Consider the following 18,042-nt stretch of genomic DNA (forward strand, 5'->3'; position numbering starts at 1 on the left):
GAAGTTGATTTAGGTTTTCTCGTAATTGTTATTTTTTTGTTTCCGTACTGTTTTGGCGCCATTTCTACCATGAGCATGATACCGCATCAGCCACCCCGTATAGTCCTTGTAACTCTACACAAGAGATGAGCCATTTCTTATATGGATCGATAGCGTAAATCAGTTCAGGATTTACTTAACGGTTCTGAGACCAATGGTGTTTCACCGTGAATACTGTTGAACATTCGTGCTGCAGGGTGCTATTGAATCTTTTGGGAAGTAACTAACTAAAAAATTAAGTAATGTAATCGGGAATATCAACGCACATGGGATTATAAAAATATGCCTTTATGTCTCTAACACAATTACATCCTTCTCAAACACAGTCTTTTCCCAAGTTACGCGAATAATGTGTGCCAGAGAAATTAGCGTAATTAGAATTTTCGCGTAGTTCGGATTCCCTCCATAATATCGTTTATAGTTAGTATTCAGTGATCGATTTCTTCTTCACGTAACGAAGCACAAGAATTATTGATATTTTTACATTTATTTTGACAATTAAGATAATTTTTTACCAAAATTAATGTTTTTAACATCAAAATGTAACGTATTTTTGTGAAAATTTGAAATTTGACAAATACAAACTTCAATTAAAGGTTCAAAATAACACGAATTGTCAAAATTTGGGGATTCTCGTATCTCGAATTCGCGTAACTCGAGTGTCGCGTAACTCGGGAAAAGACTGTACATCAAAACTGAAAATATTTCTAAATAGATTTAAGATTGTTATGGACCATTTAAACACTAATATGGTTTCTAATGGCCTTTTAAATGGTTTCTAATTTATGAAATCTTACAAAATTTGATTCACTCGTGAGTAAATTTTAAATTGAATAGGAAGTTCACACTTTCCTTTAAAACTGCAATAAAAAGTTGTCCTTGATGTTCAACCACTGTGTTCAATCAAATTCGGAACAGTGAGGTTGCGTTGGTCATAATTAAGAATTCATAAATCTTGCATTTATATTTCTTTTCTAGGTATAAACATGTTTTTATAAATAAGGTTAAAGATAAAATGTAATAACCATTTTAGATTGGTTCATTATTAACATAACTTTTTAATAAATTTTTTCTCAACTCCTCATTTTGTGGACAGATTCATTACTGAACGATGTAGTGTTAATGATTTCAAATGCCTTACCCGTTTTCTTAAGAAAATATAAATTTTATTACACCCAGTCTATGTGTTAACAGCTTTGTAGTGATGTAGTATTTAACAGAAACAAAACTTTTGTATAAAAACGAATAATGCACACGGTTTACGACAATGTAAGGATCGAGCCCACGGATAAGTTTAACCGAAAGTACAACCAATGCTTACGCCTGCTGTTTAGCAGCTTCGATCATGTTGCGAGAGATGATCAACCGTTGGATCTGCGATGTGCCCTCGTAGATCTGGTAAATCTTAGCATCGCGCATTAGCTTCTCCACCGGGTATTCGCTGTTGAACCCATTGCCACCGAACACCTGCACCGCATCGGAGGCAATCTTGTTGGCGATGTCCGACGCGTAACACTTGGCGATCGATGCGTAGTAACTATTCCGGCGACCCTGATCGACCTCCCAGGCGGATTTCATCGTAATGAGACGTGCCGTCTCCACGCCGATCGCCATATCGGCTAGCATGAACGAAATGGCCTGGTGTGCGGCAATCGGTACACCGAAGGTCTTACGCTCTAGCGAATACTTTAGCGCCTCATCTAGACAGCGCTGGGCCAAACCAACGGCACCGGCTGCCACCGGTGGACGCGTCTTGTCGAACGTACCCATCGCAATCTTGAAACCGGCCCCTTCACCGATCAGCACGTTCTCCTTCGGTACGCGCACATCCTCGAACGTGATGCCGCGCGTATCCGACGCACGCTGGCCCATGTTTTGCTCCTTGCGACCTGGGGTTAATCCGGGTGTGTCCCGCTCGACGATGAAACCGGTGAACGCTTTCGAAGCGGGGCATTTGGGATCGGAATTGGTGCGCGCCAGAACGAAATACCAGTTGGCAACACCACCGTTCGTGATCCACATCTTCTGACCGTTCAGGATGTACTCGTCGCCCTTCTTTTCGGCGCGAGTTTTTACACCGTTCACATCGGATCCGGCGCCCGGTTCTGTCACACAGTAGGCTGCCACCAGCGGTTCCTCTAGCAGACGGCCGAGGTATTTTTTCTGCTGCTCCTTGTTACCGGCAATGATGACGGGTGTTTGCTACAGAAGGGTGAAACAGTAAGACAAAAATGATAATTATGCTCATACTACGAGACCGAACCACAAAACACATACTCCCAAGCCGCTGGCTTCGATTGCGGTCATGATACCAGTACATCCGTACGCAAACTGTTCAGCAACCAGACAGCTAGTCACGATTGACATTTCAGTTCCACCTGTGGAGGAAGAATTAATAAAATCGTTACGTTGCTCGACAGCTTTAGAGAAAATTGGCGAACGGCTCTTACCAATTTCTGCCGGGATGTGGCTATTGGTTAACCCGAGCTCCCATGCCTTCTTGATGATGGCCCACGGATACTCGCCGGTCTTGTCATGATGGCCTGCAACCGGAATGATTTCCTCACGCACAAACTTCTTCGTTAGGTCCACAATTTCACGCTGCTCATCGCTGAGCGCAAAGGAGGGACCGGTCGGGGAAACGTCTAGCGCTGGGGCCGCCTTCGACGAAAGAGCACGGCAGGCCGGACGTGCGGCTAGCTTCATAAACTGAAATGATGAAGTGAAAGACGGCATCGTTAGCAATCTTGATTAGAACACCGCTAGACACTACCAACGATCGGGAGTCGGGAAGTGTGCGGAAATTGCTTTCACTCGGAACGGTAAACAAAAACATCCCTCTCGTTTGTTTTGATTTTGCATAAGGATGATGAGATGGAGGAACAAAAATTGGCACACTCAGTAGGCGGACTCGCTTGCTTCAGCACAGTGTGGCACATTTCCTTATCGCGGTTCGATTAGTTCTTCCATTTCCATCAGTTATCTACCGTGGAAGGTAGAAGAGAAGTGATTTGTGAAGGGACGGAAGCGTACCTTGATCACAAGACTACAACACCCGTACGCATAGATAAGACTACATTTAACCGGTTTTTATCAAATTTCTCAGCACATCAATGAAAATGCAGCTTAACACAAAATCCCTCAACCACCCAATTCGTTCTACACTGGGTTTAAATTAAGCTCGAATGCCTTTCGAGCATGTTCGCCTCGTAGGAATCTTTTCAAAAGGAAGATTTTTGTTGATTTTCTTTTCTTTCCTAACCAAACCTCCAGGTTACAAGCAAAGGGTAAACAGACTTCGACCGGTACGGATCCGATAAGACACCGCTAACAATGATGACTAGCGATTATGAGATGAAAGACCGATGGGACACGTAAAGAAACATCGGGGGGCGGTACGGACGGCACGCGGCAATCCAAAGTCCACGCAACTCGTATGAATTTCACCACTATACTCGCGCTGTTCAAAGGTCGTGAAAGTGGTGGATGCGAAAACTAGTACGTGGAGCACGGGAACCCAAGACTGTTGACCACACTTTACGAGCTTACCTGGGACAGTGCCATCGTTATGGTGATTCTACAATATGGGATGGAAGAGCTTTTTAACTGCAAGTTGAACCTCTAGAACGTTTCGATTACTTTTATTTAATAACTTCACCAGCAGGACAACACAACAGCCGCGGTTGTGATGATTGTGACAGATGATTGTGGGTTCGGCTACCCAAGCAGCATTTTGTGCGTTGCGGTTCATCCAGCTGAACGTGTTCATTATGCGAATGAATTTTTGAAGGGGCGAAACTGCCCAAGTGAACCAAAACGCTGCTTTTGGGCCTTGCCCGGGATCACATTTGGACAGCGCAAAATTTGTCCAAAAGTGGGTCCCGATTCCTCAGCTTTGGACCTTAACGCTTGACAGTAACGCTTTGGTTCACTTGGGTTTGTTGCTATTATACGCTATTCTAGCGAAGCGCATATCTAAATTAAAGCGTCTTCCAGAAAAGTCGGCATAATGGAATAGCAGACGATGGCGTTTGATAGTGGATTAGAGGACTCCATTAGGCTAAAACCACGGAGCATCTACAGCTCCGGATAAGTTAATTAGCGAATTCGAGGTGGCCTAATAAAAAGATAAGACTGGGATGAACAATTCGAACTTAAAATTAATGAAAACCTAACTCTGAAAAGTGACAAGAAACTCGAATCATGAATAATACTAATAAAAGCGATATATTTTCGGTGTTTGTTCATTGATCGATTGGTTTATTATGTAATATCCAACATATGATGTTTTGAACATTTTAAGGAGCAGCAACGTAGTCAGAGTTGGCCAGGATCCAGTCCATGAAGAACGTAACACGAGCGAACACCTTTGGCATTGGGCCCGAGCAACCAGAAGCAGCTCCGAACGACACAATACCAATCTGAAGACTTCTACCAGCATCCTGGACGGTTAGTGGGCCACCGGAGTCACCGTTACATGATGCACGACCACCGTCTGTGTTCACGCACACATTCTGGGCCTGAACCACGTTAGTGCTCCAATGTGCATTACAGTCAGCATTGGTCATAACTGGGTTGTGGTAAAACATTAGAACAGGTGAAGTTGCACCCGTGTCCGTGGTACGTCCGAATCCAGATACGGTTCCTATCATTCCACCGAACTGACGAGTATCCGAGCGACCAGGTAGGCGTGTAGGCTGGATACGATCGGTGTAAATTATCAGAGAATTCATTCGTACGATAGCGATATCATTGCGGATGTTGGTCAAAGTATAACCCGGGTGAGCATTGATGCCGGCGGCCGAGAAAGCAATGCGTTGCTGGGTGGGCTCCTGTATATTTCGGTTATGGACACCGAGGATGGCAGTACCACCCGAAGCGAGAATCGTATCACCAGAGACGACGCAATGGGCAGCGGTCAAGATGAAGTTGTTGGTAAGCACGGAACCTCCGCACAGACCAGTTCCATCGGCGAAGGTGCTCAACAGTGCAATCTGGTACGGGAACTGCCCAGGAATAGCCTCCTGTCCATTGACGATACGTTGGGTAGGTAGCATCTTGCGGTAGACCTGCATTTCAGGTGGCAGACGTTCCCAGTAGTGATCGAATTCCTCGATCGGGCGCACCTTGGACCAATCGATATCGATCCATTCGGCGCTAGCGACGGCGAACAGCGCAACAAGAAGCACGAAGGTTTTCATCCTGACCACGACACTGAGTGACCGTATCTATGCAAAAGCTTCCCTTTTATAGGTCTCGACGAAATGCGACGGTTGATAAGTAATCTTTACGCTGTTTATCTCTCGACATATTGCAAAATCTCAGTCGTTTTGGTAAATCCTTAATGGGCCAGAGCGCGGTACGAACTAAGTGTACGCTAAATTTTTTGATAACGCGTAGAAATCCTAGCCACTAATTCCAGGAATTGATACCGAGCTATTGAAATGTTTTTGCAGCGTTTGAAAGGAACAATAAGTGTGTCTGAGCTGTTTTTCAGATTTAATGACCGATTTATGAAGCTCAATACAATTCAGGTAAACGCAAAGATGCTCAGATGGTGTAGCACTAAGTGTTGATAAGGAATTGGCATATCAGTTTCAGGAAAAACGATGGCTCGTTCAATGTTGGTTTGTGCTATTACTAAAAAGATATACGCAGTGCAAAGGTGAGAATCAGACATATTAGCGAAAATTAAACTGTTTTTAGCGTTAGTATCGTTTTTCAGTTAAATGATGCAATGCTACAATCAGATGTGTTGGGAGCACTCTGTGCTTCGCTTCAACTGGGCTAGGCGTAAACGTCAAGTACTCCCTTTGGACATTCGGCGTCAAAGGCAGAGTTGCTAAACTCTCGCTCTCTGCTCCCGACCAGCGTGAGGAACGGACGTATAGATGTCCTCTATTTTATTTGTTCAAGTTTTAATGGATAATTGTATTGTTGATTTTAGACAGGGACCATCCGCGACTCGGAGGTGGAAACTTCGGGGTCCAGGTTCTATAAGTCCTGGCATACGCTGATGACATAGACATCATTGGTTTACGGCTCTTCTACGTAGCGGATGCTTACCAAAGTATTGAGCAGGTGGCACAAATCCTCAGGTTGGAGATTAACAAGGCAAGAACCAAGTAGATGGTGGCACCACCAGCGGTCCTGCTAACACATACTAACTTACGCAAGGGCGACGTACAAAAAGGTGAGCACTCTTTCGAAGCCGTCCAAAATTTCACCTATCTTGGGTCAAAAGACAGCACCGACAATAACATTGATGTTGAAATACGCGTTAAGGTGCTGGCTGCCATCCGGTCATACCACAGTCTGAGGAAACTTCTCCACTAAAAACATCTGTCACGCCGATCGAAGCTGGGACTATATAGAACCTATATAGTTCCAGGACTCACATACGCCTCTGAGTCATGGACTTTATCCAAAACTGGCGAAACCCTCTTAGCCGCGTTCGAGAGGCAGAAGAGGCAGAGATCACGTCATTAGAATGACACCGGACGACTCAGCCCGTAAAGATCGTTTTTGATCGGCCACATAGACAGAGGAGGCATGGTAGGCCCAAATTGAGATGGAGTGATGGCGTTGATGCGTCTGCCAGAAAGGCCGGGATAATGGGTTGACAGATGAAGGCGTTCGACCGTGAGCGGTTTAGAGGACTCCTGCAGCAGGCCAAGACTACGAAGCGGTTGTAGCGCCGGATAGGTAAGTAAGTAAGTAAGTATTGTTAATTTTAGCGAATAAAACTACCTCTATGTTAACAACACAAAAAGATGTATCTGCTAGATGGGGAATATACACTAAGCATATCGATATATGGCAAATTTTAGGGATTCTTTTAAAAGAATAACAATCTCAAACGTTTGGCAGATATTGTTTCGATTTAAAAGTTTTGTTTTATTTAGTAGTGCAGATTATTAAGACAAGAACAAGCAAATACAACACTGACAACTCGCATATAAAACGTTTGGCAGCATGCATAATACCGTCGACCAGCGAATGTAACTTGGGAAAGACACATTAGTTGGGTTATGCAAAGGTTCCTAGCAGGAAGTACAGTGGAACGCTGACCCGCGCTCATCTGGACTAGACCGTTGACGGATAATCGGATAGCACGGATAACAGACACATATTCACTTTGTAATGAATATTAGTAGATAACGTTTACTGAATAGGGCTAAAGTACAGTAAACGAGCCCAATAACGATCAAATAACTCGATCGAGCGCGAAAAACACGAAGGTTTTCATCCTGAACACGACACTGAGTTACCGCATCGATGCAAAAGCTTGCCTTTTAAAGATCCCGACGAAATGCAATGGTTGATAAGCAATCTTTGCGCTGTTTATTACTCGGCATATTGCAAAATTTCAGCTTATTTTGTTAATTCTTGTTGGGCAAGAGCGCGGTACGAACTCAGCGTACGCTTGGATAACGCCTAAAATCTTAATCTTAATCAGATTTCATGAGCGCTACCAATCTTAAAACTTTTCAAATAAATAGAAAGTCGTTACTATTAACTGTCGTTAGCGGAAAAGGAATTGGCATATCAGGTCCATGAAAAATAATAGGTCGTTCTCTGCAGGTTTGTGCTGTTATTATCGACTCTTGTGTCGACTCCGGAGGTGATTCTGGAATGTGCCGCAGTTGGTTTAATCCGACTAAGGAAAAATTGATTTTACCTATCACAAATTGCAACTTAAACCTGAAAAGTGAAGAGAAACTCTTAACTTAAATAGTACTGAAGAAATGATGCTAAACATATAGGGTATTTGCTCTTTGATATGGTTAACTAACTTTTATTACCAAAAAGTAAGGTTATGTTTTGAACATTTTAAGGAGCAGCAACGAAGTCAGAGTTGGCCTGGATCCAGTCTAGGAAGAACGAAACACGAACGAACACCTTTGGCATTGGGCCCGAGCAGCCAGAAGCAGCAGATCCGAACGACACTAGACCAATCTGAAGACTTCTTCCACCATCCTGAACGGTTAGTGGGCCACCGGAGTCACCGTTGCACGATGAACGACCACCGTCTGTGGTCTGGCATACATTCTGCGCCTGAACCTGGGTAGTGCTCCAATGTACGTTACAATCAGCATTGGTCATGACCGGGTTGCTGGTATATCTAATAACCGGCGAAGTCGAACCAGTATCCGTGGTACGTCCGAATCCGGATACGGTTCCTATCATGCCTCCGAACTGACGAGTATCCGAGCGTCCTGGAAGACGAGTAGGCTGGATGCGATTGGTATAAACGATCGGAGAGTTCAGGCGTACGACGGCAATATCATTGCGGAGGTTGGTTGAGGTATAACCCGGATGAGGAATGATACCGGCGGCCGTAAACGCAATGCGCTGCTGGGACGGTTCCTGAATGGTGCGATCATGAGCACCGATAATGGCAGTACCACCGGAAGCTAGAGTCGTACCACTGGAGATGACACAATGGGCAGCGGACAGGATGAAGTTGTTGGTAAGTACGGAACCTCCGCACAGTCCGGTTCCGGTGGGGAAGGTGCTCAACAAGGCAATCTGGTACGGGAACTGACCGGGTGTAGCCTCCTGTCCATTGACGATACGTTGGGTAGGTAGCATCTTGCGGTAGATCTGCATTTCAGGTGGCAGACGTTCCCAGTAGTGATCGAATTCCTCGATCGGGCGCACCTTGGACCAATCGATATCGATCCATTCGGCGCTAGCGACGGCGAACAGCGCAACAAGAAGCACGAAGGTTTTCATCCTGACCACGACACTGAGTGACCGTATCTATGCAAAAGCTTCCCTTTTATAGGTCTCGACGAAATGCGACGGTTGATAAGTAATCTTTACGCTGTTTATCTCTCGACATATTGCAAAATCTCAGTCGTTTTGGTAAATCCTTAATGGGCCAGAGCGCGGTACGAACTAAGTGTACGCTAAATTTTTTGATAACGCGTAGAAATCCTAGCCACTAATTCCAGGAATTGATACCGAGCTATTGAAATGTTTTTGCAGCGTTTGAAAGGAACAATAAGTGTGTCTGAGCTGTTTTTCAGATTTAATGACCGATTTATGAAGCTCAATACAATTCAGGTAAACGCAAAGATGCTCAGATGGTGTAGCACTAAGTGTTGATAAGGAATTGGCATATCAGTTTCAGGAAAAACGATGGCTCGTTCAATGTTGGTTTGTGCTATTACTAAAAAGATATACGCAGTGCAAAGGTGAGAATCAGACATATTAGCGAAAATTAAACTGTTTTTAGCGTTAGTATCGTTTTTCAGTTAAATGATGCAATGCTACAATCAGATGTGTTGGGAGCACTCTGTGCTTCGCTTCAACTGGGCTAGGCGTAAACGTCAAGTACTCCCTTTGGACATTCGGCGTCAAAGGCAGAGTTGCTAAACTCTCGCTCTCTGCTCCCGACCAGCGTGAGGAACGGACGTATAGATGTCCTCTATTTTATTTGTTCAAGTTTTAATGGATAATTGTATTGTTGATTTTAGACAGGGACCATCCGCGACTCGGAGGTGGAAACTTCGGGGTCCAGGTTCTATAAGTCCTGGCATACGCTGATGACATAGACATCATTGGTTTACGGCTCTTCTACGTAGCGGATGCTTACCAAAGTATTGAGCAGGTGGCACAAATCCTCAGGTTGGAGATTAACAAGGCAAGAACCAAGTAGATGGTGGCACCACCAGCGGTCCTGCTAACACATACTAACTTACGCAAGGGCGACGTACAAAAAGGTGAGCACTCTTTCGAAGCCGTCCAAAATTTCACCTATCTTGGGTCAAAAGACAGCACCGACAATAACATTGATGTTGAAATACGCGTTAAGGTGCTGGCTGCCATCCGGTCATACCACAGTCTGAGGAAACTTCTCCACTAAAAACATCTGTCACGCCGATCGAAGCTGGGACTATATAGAACCTATATAGTTCCAGGACTCACATACGCCTCTGAGTCATGGACTTTATCCAAAACTGGCGAAACCCTCTTAGCCGCGTTCGAGAGGCAGAAGAGGCAGAGATCACGTCATTAGAATGACACCGGACGACTCAGCCCGTAAAGATCGTTTTTGATCGGCCACATAGACAGAGGAGGCATGGTAGGCCCAAATTGAGATGGAGTGATGGCGTTGATGCGTCTGCCGGAAAGGCCGGGATAATGGGTTGACAGATGAAGGCGTTCGACCGTGAGCGGTTTAGAGGACTCCTGCAGCAGGCCAAGACTACGAAGCGGTTGTAGCGCCGGATAGGTAAGTAAGTAAGTAAGTATTGTTAATTTTAGCGAATAAAACTACCTCTATGTTAACAACACAAAAAGATGTATCTGCTAGATGGGGAATATACACTAAGCATATCGATATATGGCAAATTTTAGGGATTCTTTTAAAAGAATAACAATCTCAAACGTTTGGCAGATATTGTTTCGATTTAAAAGTTTTGTTTTATTTAGTAGTGCAGATTATTAAGACAAGAACAAGCAAATACAACACTGACAACTCGCATATAAAACGTTTGGCAGCATGCATAATACCGTCGACCAGCGAATGTAACTTGGGAAAGACACATTAGTTGGGTTATGCAAAGGTTCCTAGCAGGAAGTACAGTGGAACGCTGACCCGCGCTCATCTGGACTAGACCGTTGACGGATAATCGGATAGCACGGATAACAGACACATATTCACTTTGTAATGAATATTAGTAGATAACGTTTACTGAATAGGGCTAAAGTACAGTAAACGAGCCCAATAACGATCAAATAACTCGATCGAGCGCGAAAAACACGAAGGTTTTCATCCTGAACACGACACTGAGTTACCGCATCGATGCAAAAGCTTGCCTTTTAAAGATCCCGACGAAATGCAATGGTTGATAAGCAATCTTTGCGCTGTTTATTACTCGGCATATTGCAAAATTTCAGCTTATTTTGTTAATTCTTGTTGGGCAAGAGCGCGGTACGAACTCAGCGTACGCTTGGATAACGCCTAAAATCTTAATCTTAATCAGATTTCATGAGCGCTACCAATCTTAAAACTTTTCAAATAAATAGAAAGTCGTTACTATTAACTGTCGTTAGCGGAAAAGGAATTGGCATATCAGGTCCATGAAAAATAATAGGTCGTTCTCTGCAGGTTTGTGCTGTTATTATCGACTCTTGTGTCGACTCCGGAGGTGATTCTGGAATGTGCCGCAGTTGGTTTAATCCGACTAAGGAAAAATTGATTTTACCTATCACAAATTGCAACTTAACCCTGAAAAGTGAAGAGAAACTCTTAACTTAAATAGTACTGAAGAAATGATGCTAAACATATAGGGTATTTGCTCTTTGATATGGTTAACTAACTTTTATTACCAAAAAGTAAGGTTATGTTTTGAACATTTTAAGGAGCAGCAACGAAGTCAGAGTTGGCCTGGATCCAGTCTAGGAAGAACGAAACACGAACGAACACCTTTGGCATTGGGCCCGAGCAGCCAGAAGCAGCAGATCCGAACGACACTAGACCAATCTGAAGACTTCTTCCACCATCCTGAACGGTTAGTGGGCCACCGGAGTCACCGTTGCACGATGAACGACCACCGTCTGTGGTCTGGCATACATTCTGCGCCTGAACCTGGGTAGTGCTCCAATGTACGTTACAATCAGCATTGGTCATGACCGGGTTGCTGGTATATCTAATAACCGGCGAAGTCGAACCAGTATCCGTGGTACGTCCGAATCCGGATACGGTTCCTATCATGCCTCCGAACTGACGAGTATCCGAGCGTCCTGGAAGACGAGTAGGCTGGATGCGATTGGTATAAACGATCGGAGAGTTCAGGCGTACGACGGCAATATCATTGCGGAGGTTGGTTGAGGTATAACCCGGATGAGGAATGATACCGGCGGCCGTAAACGCAATGCGCTGCTGGGACGGTTCCTGAATGGTGCGATCATGAGCACCGATAATGGCAGTACCACCGGAAGCTAGAGTCGTACCACTGGAGATGACACAATGGGCAGCGGACAGGATGAAGTTGTTGGTAAGTACGGAACCTCCGCACAGTCCGGTTCCGGTGGGGAAGGTGCTCAACAAGGCAATCTGGTACGGGAACTGACCGGGTGTAGCCTCCTGTCCATTGACGATACGTTGGGTAGGTAGCATCTTGCGGTAGATCTGCATTTCAGGTGGCAGACGTTCCCAGTAGTGATCGAATTCCTCGATCGGGCGCACCTTGGACCAATCGATATCGATCCATTCGGCGCTAGCGACGGCGAACAGCGCAACAAGAAGCACGAAGGTTTTCATCCTGACCACGACACTGAGTGACCGTATCTATGCAAAAGCTTCCCTTTTATAGGTCTCGACGAAATGCGACGGTTGATAAGTAATCTTTACGCTGTTTATCTCTCGACATATTGCAAAATCTCAGTCGTTTTGGTAAATCCTTAATGGGCCAGAGCGCGGTACGAACTAAGTGTACGCTAAATTTTTTGATAACGCGTAGAAATCCTAGCCACTAATTCCAGGAATTGATACCGAGCTATTGAAATGTTTTTGCAGCGTTTGAAAGGAACAATAAGTGTGTCTGAGCTGTTTTTCAGATTTAATGACCGATTTATGAAGCTCAATACAATTCAGGTAAACGCAAAGATGCTCAGATGGTGTAGCACTAAGTGTTGATAAGGAATTGGCATATCAGTTTCAGGAAAAACGATGGCTCGTTCAATGTTGGTTTGTGCTATTACTAAAAAGATATACGCAGTGCAAAGGTGAGAATCAGACATATTAGCGAAAATTAAACTGTTTTTAGCGTTAGTATCGTTTTTCAGTTAAATGATGCAATGCTACAATCAGATGTGTTGGGAGCACTCTGTGCTTCGCTTCAACTGGGCTAGGCGTAAACGTCAAGTACTCCCTTTGGACATTCGGCGTCAAAGGCAGAGTTGCTAAACTCTCGCTCTCTGCTCCCGACCAGCGTGAGGAACGGACGTATAGATGTCCTCTATTTTATTTGTTCAAGTTTTAATGGATAATTGTATTGTTGATTTTAGACAGGGACCATCCGCGACTCGGAGGTGGAAACTTCGGGGTCCAGGTTCTATAAGTCCTGGCATACGCTGATGACATAGACATCATTGGTTTACGGCTCTTCTACGTAGCGGATGCTTACCAAAGTATTGAGCAGGTGGCACAAATCCTCAGGTTGGAGATTAACAAGGCAAGAACCAAGTAGATGGTGGCACCACCAGCGGTCCTGCTAACACATACTAACTTACGCAAGGGCGACGTACAAAAAGGTGAGCACTCTTTCGAAGCCGTCCAAAATTTCACCTATCTTGGGTCAAAAGACAGCACCGACAATAACATTGATGTTGAAATACGCGTTAAGGTGCTGGCTGCCATCCGGTCATACCACAGTCTGAGGAAACTTCTCCACTAAAAACATCTGTCACGCCGATCGAAGCTGGGACTATATAGAACCTATATAGTTCCAGGACTCACATACGCCTCTGAGTCATGGACTTTATCCAAAACTGGCGAAACCCTCTTAGCCGCGTTCGAGAGGCAGAAGAGGCAGAGATCACGTCATTAGAATGACACCGGACGACTCAGCCCGTAAAGATCGTTTTTGATCGGCCACATAGACAGAGGAGGCATGGTAGGCCCAAATTGAGATGGAGTGATGGCGTTGATGCGTCTGCCAGAAAGGCCGGGATAATGGGTTGACAGATGAAGGCGTTCGACCGTGAGCGGTTTAGAGGACTCCTGCAGCAGGCCAAGACTACGAAGCGGTTGTAGCGCCGGATAGGTAAGTAAGTAAGTAAGTATTGTTAATTTTAGCGAATAAAACTACCTCTATGTTAACAACACAAAAAGATGTATCTGCTAGATGGGGAATATACACTAAGCATATCGATATATGGCAAATTTTAGGGATTCTTTTAAAAGAATAACAATCTCAAACGTTTGGCAGATATTGTTTCGATTTAAAAGTTTTGTTTTATTTAGTAGTGCAGATTATTAAGACAAGAACAAGCAAATACAACACTGACAACTCGCATATAAAACGTTTGGCAGCATGCATAATACCGTCGACCAGCGAATGTAACTTGGGAAAGACACATTAGTTGGGTTATGCAAAGGTTCCTAGCAGGAAGTACAGTGGAACGCTGACCCGCGCTCATCTGGACTAGACCGTTGACGGATAATCGGATAGCACGGATAACAGACACATATTCACTTTGTAATGAATATTAGTAGATAACGTTTACTGAATAGGGCTAAAGTACAGTAAACGAGCCCAATAACGATCAAATAACTCGATCGAGCGCGAAAAACACGAAGGTTTTCATCCTGAACACGACACTGAGTTACCGCATCGATGCAAAAGCTTGCCTTTTAAAGATCCCGACGAAATGCAATGGTTGATAAGCAATCTTTGCGCTGTTTATTACTCGGCATATTGCAAAATTTCAGCTTATTTTGTTAATTCTTGTTGGGCAAGAGCGCGGTACGAACTCAGCGTACGCTTGGATAACGCCTAAAATCTTAATCTTAATCAGATTTCATGAGCGCTACCAATCTTAAAACTTTTCAAATAAATAGAAAGTCGTTACTATTAACTGTCGTTAGCGGAAAAGGAATTGGCATATCAGGTCCATGAAAAATAATAGGTCGTTCTCTGCAGGTTTGTGCTGTTATTATCGACTCTTGTGTCGACTCCGGAGGTGATTCTGGAATGTGCCGCAGTTGGTTTAATCTGACTAAGGAAAAATTGATTTTACCTATCACAAATTGCAACTTAACCCTGAAAAGTGAAGAGAAACTCTTAACTTAAATAGTACTGAAGAAATGATGCTAAACATATAGGGTATTTGCTCTTTGATATGGTTAACTAACTTTTATTACCAAAAAGTAAGGTTATGTTTTGAACATTTTAAGGAGCAGCAACGAAGTCAGAGTTGGCCTGGATCCAGTCTAGGAAGAACGAAACACGAACGAACACCTTTGGCATTGGGCCCGAGCAGCCAGAAGCAGCAGATCCGAACGACACTAGACCAATCTGAAGACTTCTTCCACCATCCTGAACGGTTAGTGGGCCACCGGAGTCACCGTTGCACGATGAACGACCACCGTCTGTGGTCTGGCATACATTCTGCGCCTGAACCTGGGTAGTGCTCCAATGTACGTTACAATCAGCATTGGTCATGACCGGGTTGCTGGTATATCTAATAACCGGCGAAGTCGAACCAGTATCCGTGGTACGTCCGAATCCGGATACGGTTCCTATCATGCCTCCGAACTGACGAGTATCCGAGCGTCCTGGAAGACGAGTAGGCTGGATGCGATTGGTATAAACGATCGGAGAGTTCAGGCGTACGACGGCAATATCATTGCGGAGGTTGGTTGAGGTATAACCCGGATGAGGAATGATACCGGCGGCCGTAAACGCAATGCGCTGCTGGGACGGTTCCTGAATGGTGCGATCATGAGCACCGATAATGGCAGTACCACCGGAAGCTAGAGTCGTACCACTGGAGATGACACAATGGGCAGCGGACAGGATGAAGTTGTTGGTAAGTACGGAACCTCCGCACAGTCCGGTTCCGGTGGGGAAGGTGCTCAACAAGGCAATCTGGTACGGGAACTGACCGGGTGTAGCCTCCTGTCCATTGACGATACGTTGGGTAGGTAGCATTTTGCGGTAGATCTGCATTTCAGCTGGCAGACGTTCCCAGTAGTGATCGAATTCCTCGATCGGGCGCACCTTGGACCAATCGATATCGATCCATTCGGCGCTAGCGACGGCGAACAGCGCAACAAGAAGCACGAAGGTTTTCATCCTGAACACGACACTGAGTGACCGTATCGATGCAAAAGCTTCCCTTTTATAGGTCTCGACGAAATGCGACGGTTGATAAGTAATCTTTACGCTGTTTATCTCTCGACATATTGCAAAATCTCAGTCGTTTTGGTAAATCCTTAATGGGCCAGAGCGCGGTACGAACTAAGTGTACGCTAAATTTTTTGATAACGCGTAGAAATCCTAGCCACTAATTCCAGGAATTGATACCGAGCTATTGATATGTTTTTGCAGCGTTTGAAAGGAACAATAAGTGTGTCTGAGCTGTTTTTCAGACCGATTTTAATGACCGATTTATGAAGCTCAATACAATTCAGGTAAACGCAAAGATGTTCAAATGGTGTAGCACTAAGTGTTGATAAGGAATTGGCATATCAGTTTCAGGAAAAACGATGGCTCGTTCTATGTTGGTTTGTGCTGTTATTAGTAAGATATACACAGTGCAATGGTGAGAATCAGACATATTAGCGAGAATTAAACTGTTTTTAAGCGTTAGTGTTGCGTTGTGAACACCTGAAGCTGAGCGCAAGGCACTCACCGATAACCCGCTGTTATCGGTAAATGAGTTCCCCGGTTTGACGATCATTCGGAGGGGACACTCGATCGTACCGCTCGCGCACGCATTTCATCTGTGTTGTTTTAATATTTATTACTTGTGTATGCCATTTGTGAAAAAAACGGCTACGGCTATTTTTAAACGCTAACCATTTGCGTACATAACAGTTAGTATCGTTTTTTCAGTGAAATGTTACAATGTGACAATGAGATGTGTCAGCTAGGTAGGCAGCTCCAGTGCTCATCTGGACTAGACGGTTGACGGATAATCGGATATCACGGATAACAGACACATCGTCACTTTGTAATAAATATTAGCGTAGCGTTATTGAGTAGGGTTTTTGAAAGTTTTTAATTTATGTTCGTTTCATGGTTTATTCTGGCTCTGGCACGATAATACAACTGCGAACCTGCCGTATGTCGCATAAACGTTTTCCAAGTGTAACAGATACTGCAGCTTTGTACGTTCAGTTTTTGCAGATTAAGATGATTAAGATGTCAACACCAACAGGATTCATATGTTTCTAAATGTATTAATTTTTATTGTTTAAGATAATGATAGACCATGGGCACGAATAATCGGTACGGCCTAATGTGCGGAGTTACCTTTGGGACAAATGCTTATTCAGTTGCAACTCAGTGAAAAACTAGACTCGTGTTCGGATTAACTCAGGTTTTAAAATGAATCTCGCTCCTTTTCAGTTGTAGGAGTGAAGTCACAGTTGGAATCTGTGAAGCCTATCAATTTTATAGTCTAAATACATGGATTGCAACGTAAAAAAACTATGCAGAAAACTTGCATTAGAAACATCACCTTACCAGGCGAACGAATTTGCAACTAAACATACTAAGCACACATGAACATTATTTTAAAACTGTTATACAAAGGATTATTGAGATTATGTTAAATCACCCTAATATAACTCTATTGGATAGCTCTTGACGCATGCTTTGCTTTCGTCATATAGAAATCCTTTAACGTGCTAGTGCTACAAGAACAATTTGTGGCGACCAGAGCGTCGTAATTAGCCAAGACACGAAAAAGCGCCATCTAGGAAAAATTAAGGGTACTAAACAAATTGCTAGTTGGGAAGTTTTGCCTAGATAAGACGAAAACAATGAGTTCTTTGTTCCTAGGTAAACCCAAACTAGACAACCGGTAAAGCTAGGACAATAGGACAGGGATTCCAAACGAATATCTCAAGGAAAACAAAAGAACACATACCAAAACATACGGACAAAAATTGGTATAAAAACGGCACCATGTCCGTACCAAAGATCAGTTATCGTTCAGCACTCCGACGAGGAGTTTCCGTCCAATTGTCGATCGAACACCGCAGTGGTGAAGCAGTGGTTCCGCTGTGCACGGTTTCCAACAACCAGGAAGGGTCAATAAAAGTAGAACCCAACTCCGGTTGGACACCCTAAAAATTGCTGTAATGTTAACTTACTCTAATTTAAGTTTACCACTACACCTCCGTTAATATCGTAAACTTAAAAACATTATGCGGGATTAGTACAAAGCATGTTTTGGTCTTATTAGCTGTTTGCCGATCGTGTCGAGGGCGATAGCGGTTGAGTGTAGTTACAGATAACCTCTCCGCCGATAGCG

General features: G+C 44.1%; 5 protein-coding genes across 5 annotated transcripts; all 5 read right to left on the reverse strand.

Annotated features, from left to right (window-relative positions):
• Window positions 1-1,356: 1,356 nt before the first annotated feature.
• On the reverse strand, window positions 1,357-3,603 carry LOC128711341 (probable medium-chain specific acyl-CoA dehydrogenase, mitochondrial). The gene is made up of 4 exons (XM_053806210.1): window positions 3,589-3,603; window positions 2,490-2,748; window positions 2,317-2,417; window positions 1,357-2,241 (listed from the first exon to the last, which is right to left on the reverse strand). Exons 1-4 carry the CDS (start codon window positions 3,601-3,603, stop codon window positions 1,357-1,359), a joined length of 1,260 nt encoding a protein of 419 aa, XP_053662185.1.
• A 734-nt stretch (window positions 3,604-4,337) lies between these two features.
• Window positions 4,338-5,261, reverse strand: LOC128714666 (brachyurin-like). The gene has a single exon (XM_053809541.1). The coding sequence runs from the start codon at window positions 5,238-5,240 to the stop codon at window positions 4,338-4,340; it is 903 nt and encodes a 300-aa protein (XP_053665516.1). The 5' UTR covers window positions 5,241-5,261.
• Window positions 5,262-7,872: 2,611 nt separating this feature from the next.
• On the reverse strand, window positions 7,873-8,799 carry LOC128714218 (brachyurin-like). The gene has a single exon (XM_053809094.1). The coding sequence runs from the start codon at window positions 8,776-8,778 to the stop codon at window positions 7,873-7,875; it is 906 nt and encodes a 301-aa protein (XP_053665069.1). The 5' UTR covers window positions 8,779-8,799.
• Window positions 8,800-11,410: 2,611 nt separating this feature from the next.
• On the reverse strand, window positions 11,411-12,337 carry LOC128715601 (brachyurin-like). The gene has a single exon (XM_053810510.1). The coding sequence runs from the start codon at window positions 12,314-12,316 to the stop codon at window positions 11,411-11,413; it is 906 nt and encodes a 301-aa protein (XP_053666485.1). The 5' UTR covers window positions 12,317-12,337.
• A 2,611-nt stretch (window positions 12,338-14,948) lies between these two features.
• LOC128715703 (brachyurin-like) lies at window positions 14,949-15,875 on the reverse strand. The gene has a single exon (XM_053810615.1). It carries the CDS (start codon window positions 15,852-15,854, stop codon window positions 14,949-14,951), a length of 906 nt encoding a protein of 301 aa, XP_053666590.1. The 5' UTR covers window positions 15,855-15,875.
• Between the last annotated feature and the right edge of the window lie 2,167 nt (window positions 15,876-18,042).

Source organism: Anopheles marshallii, chromosome 3 (assembly GCF_943734725.1).
Source record: "Anopheles marshallii chromosome 3, idAnoMarsDA_429_01, whole genome shotgun sequence".
Lineage (NCBI taxonomy): Eukaryota > Metazoa > Arthropoda > Insecta > Diptera > Culicidae > Anopheles > Anopheles marshallii.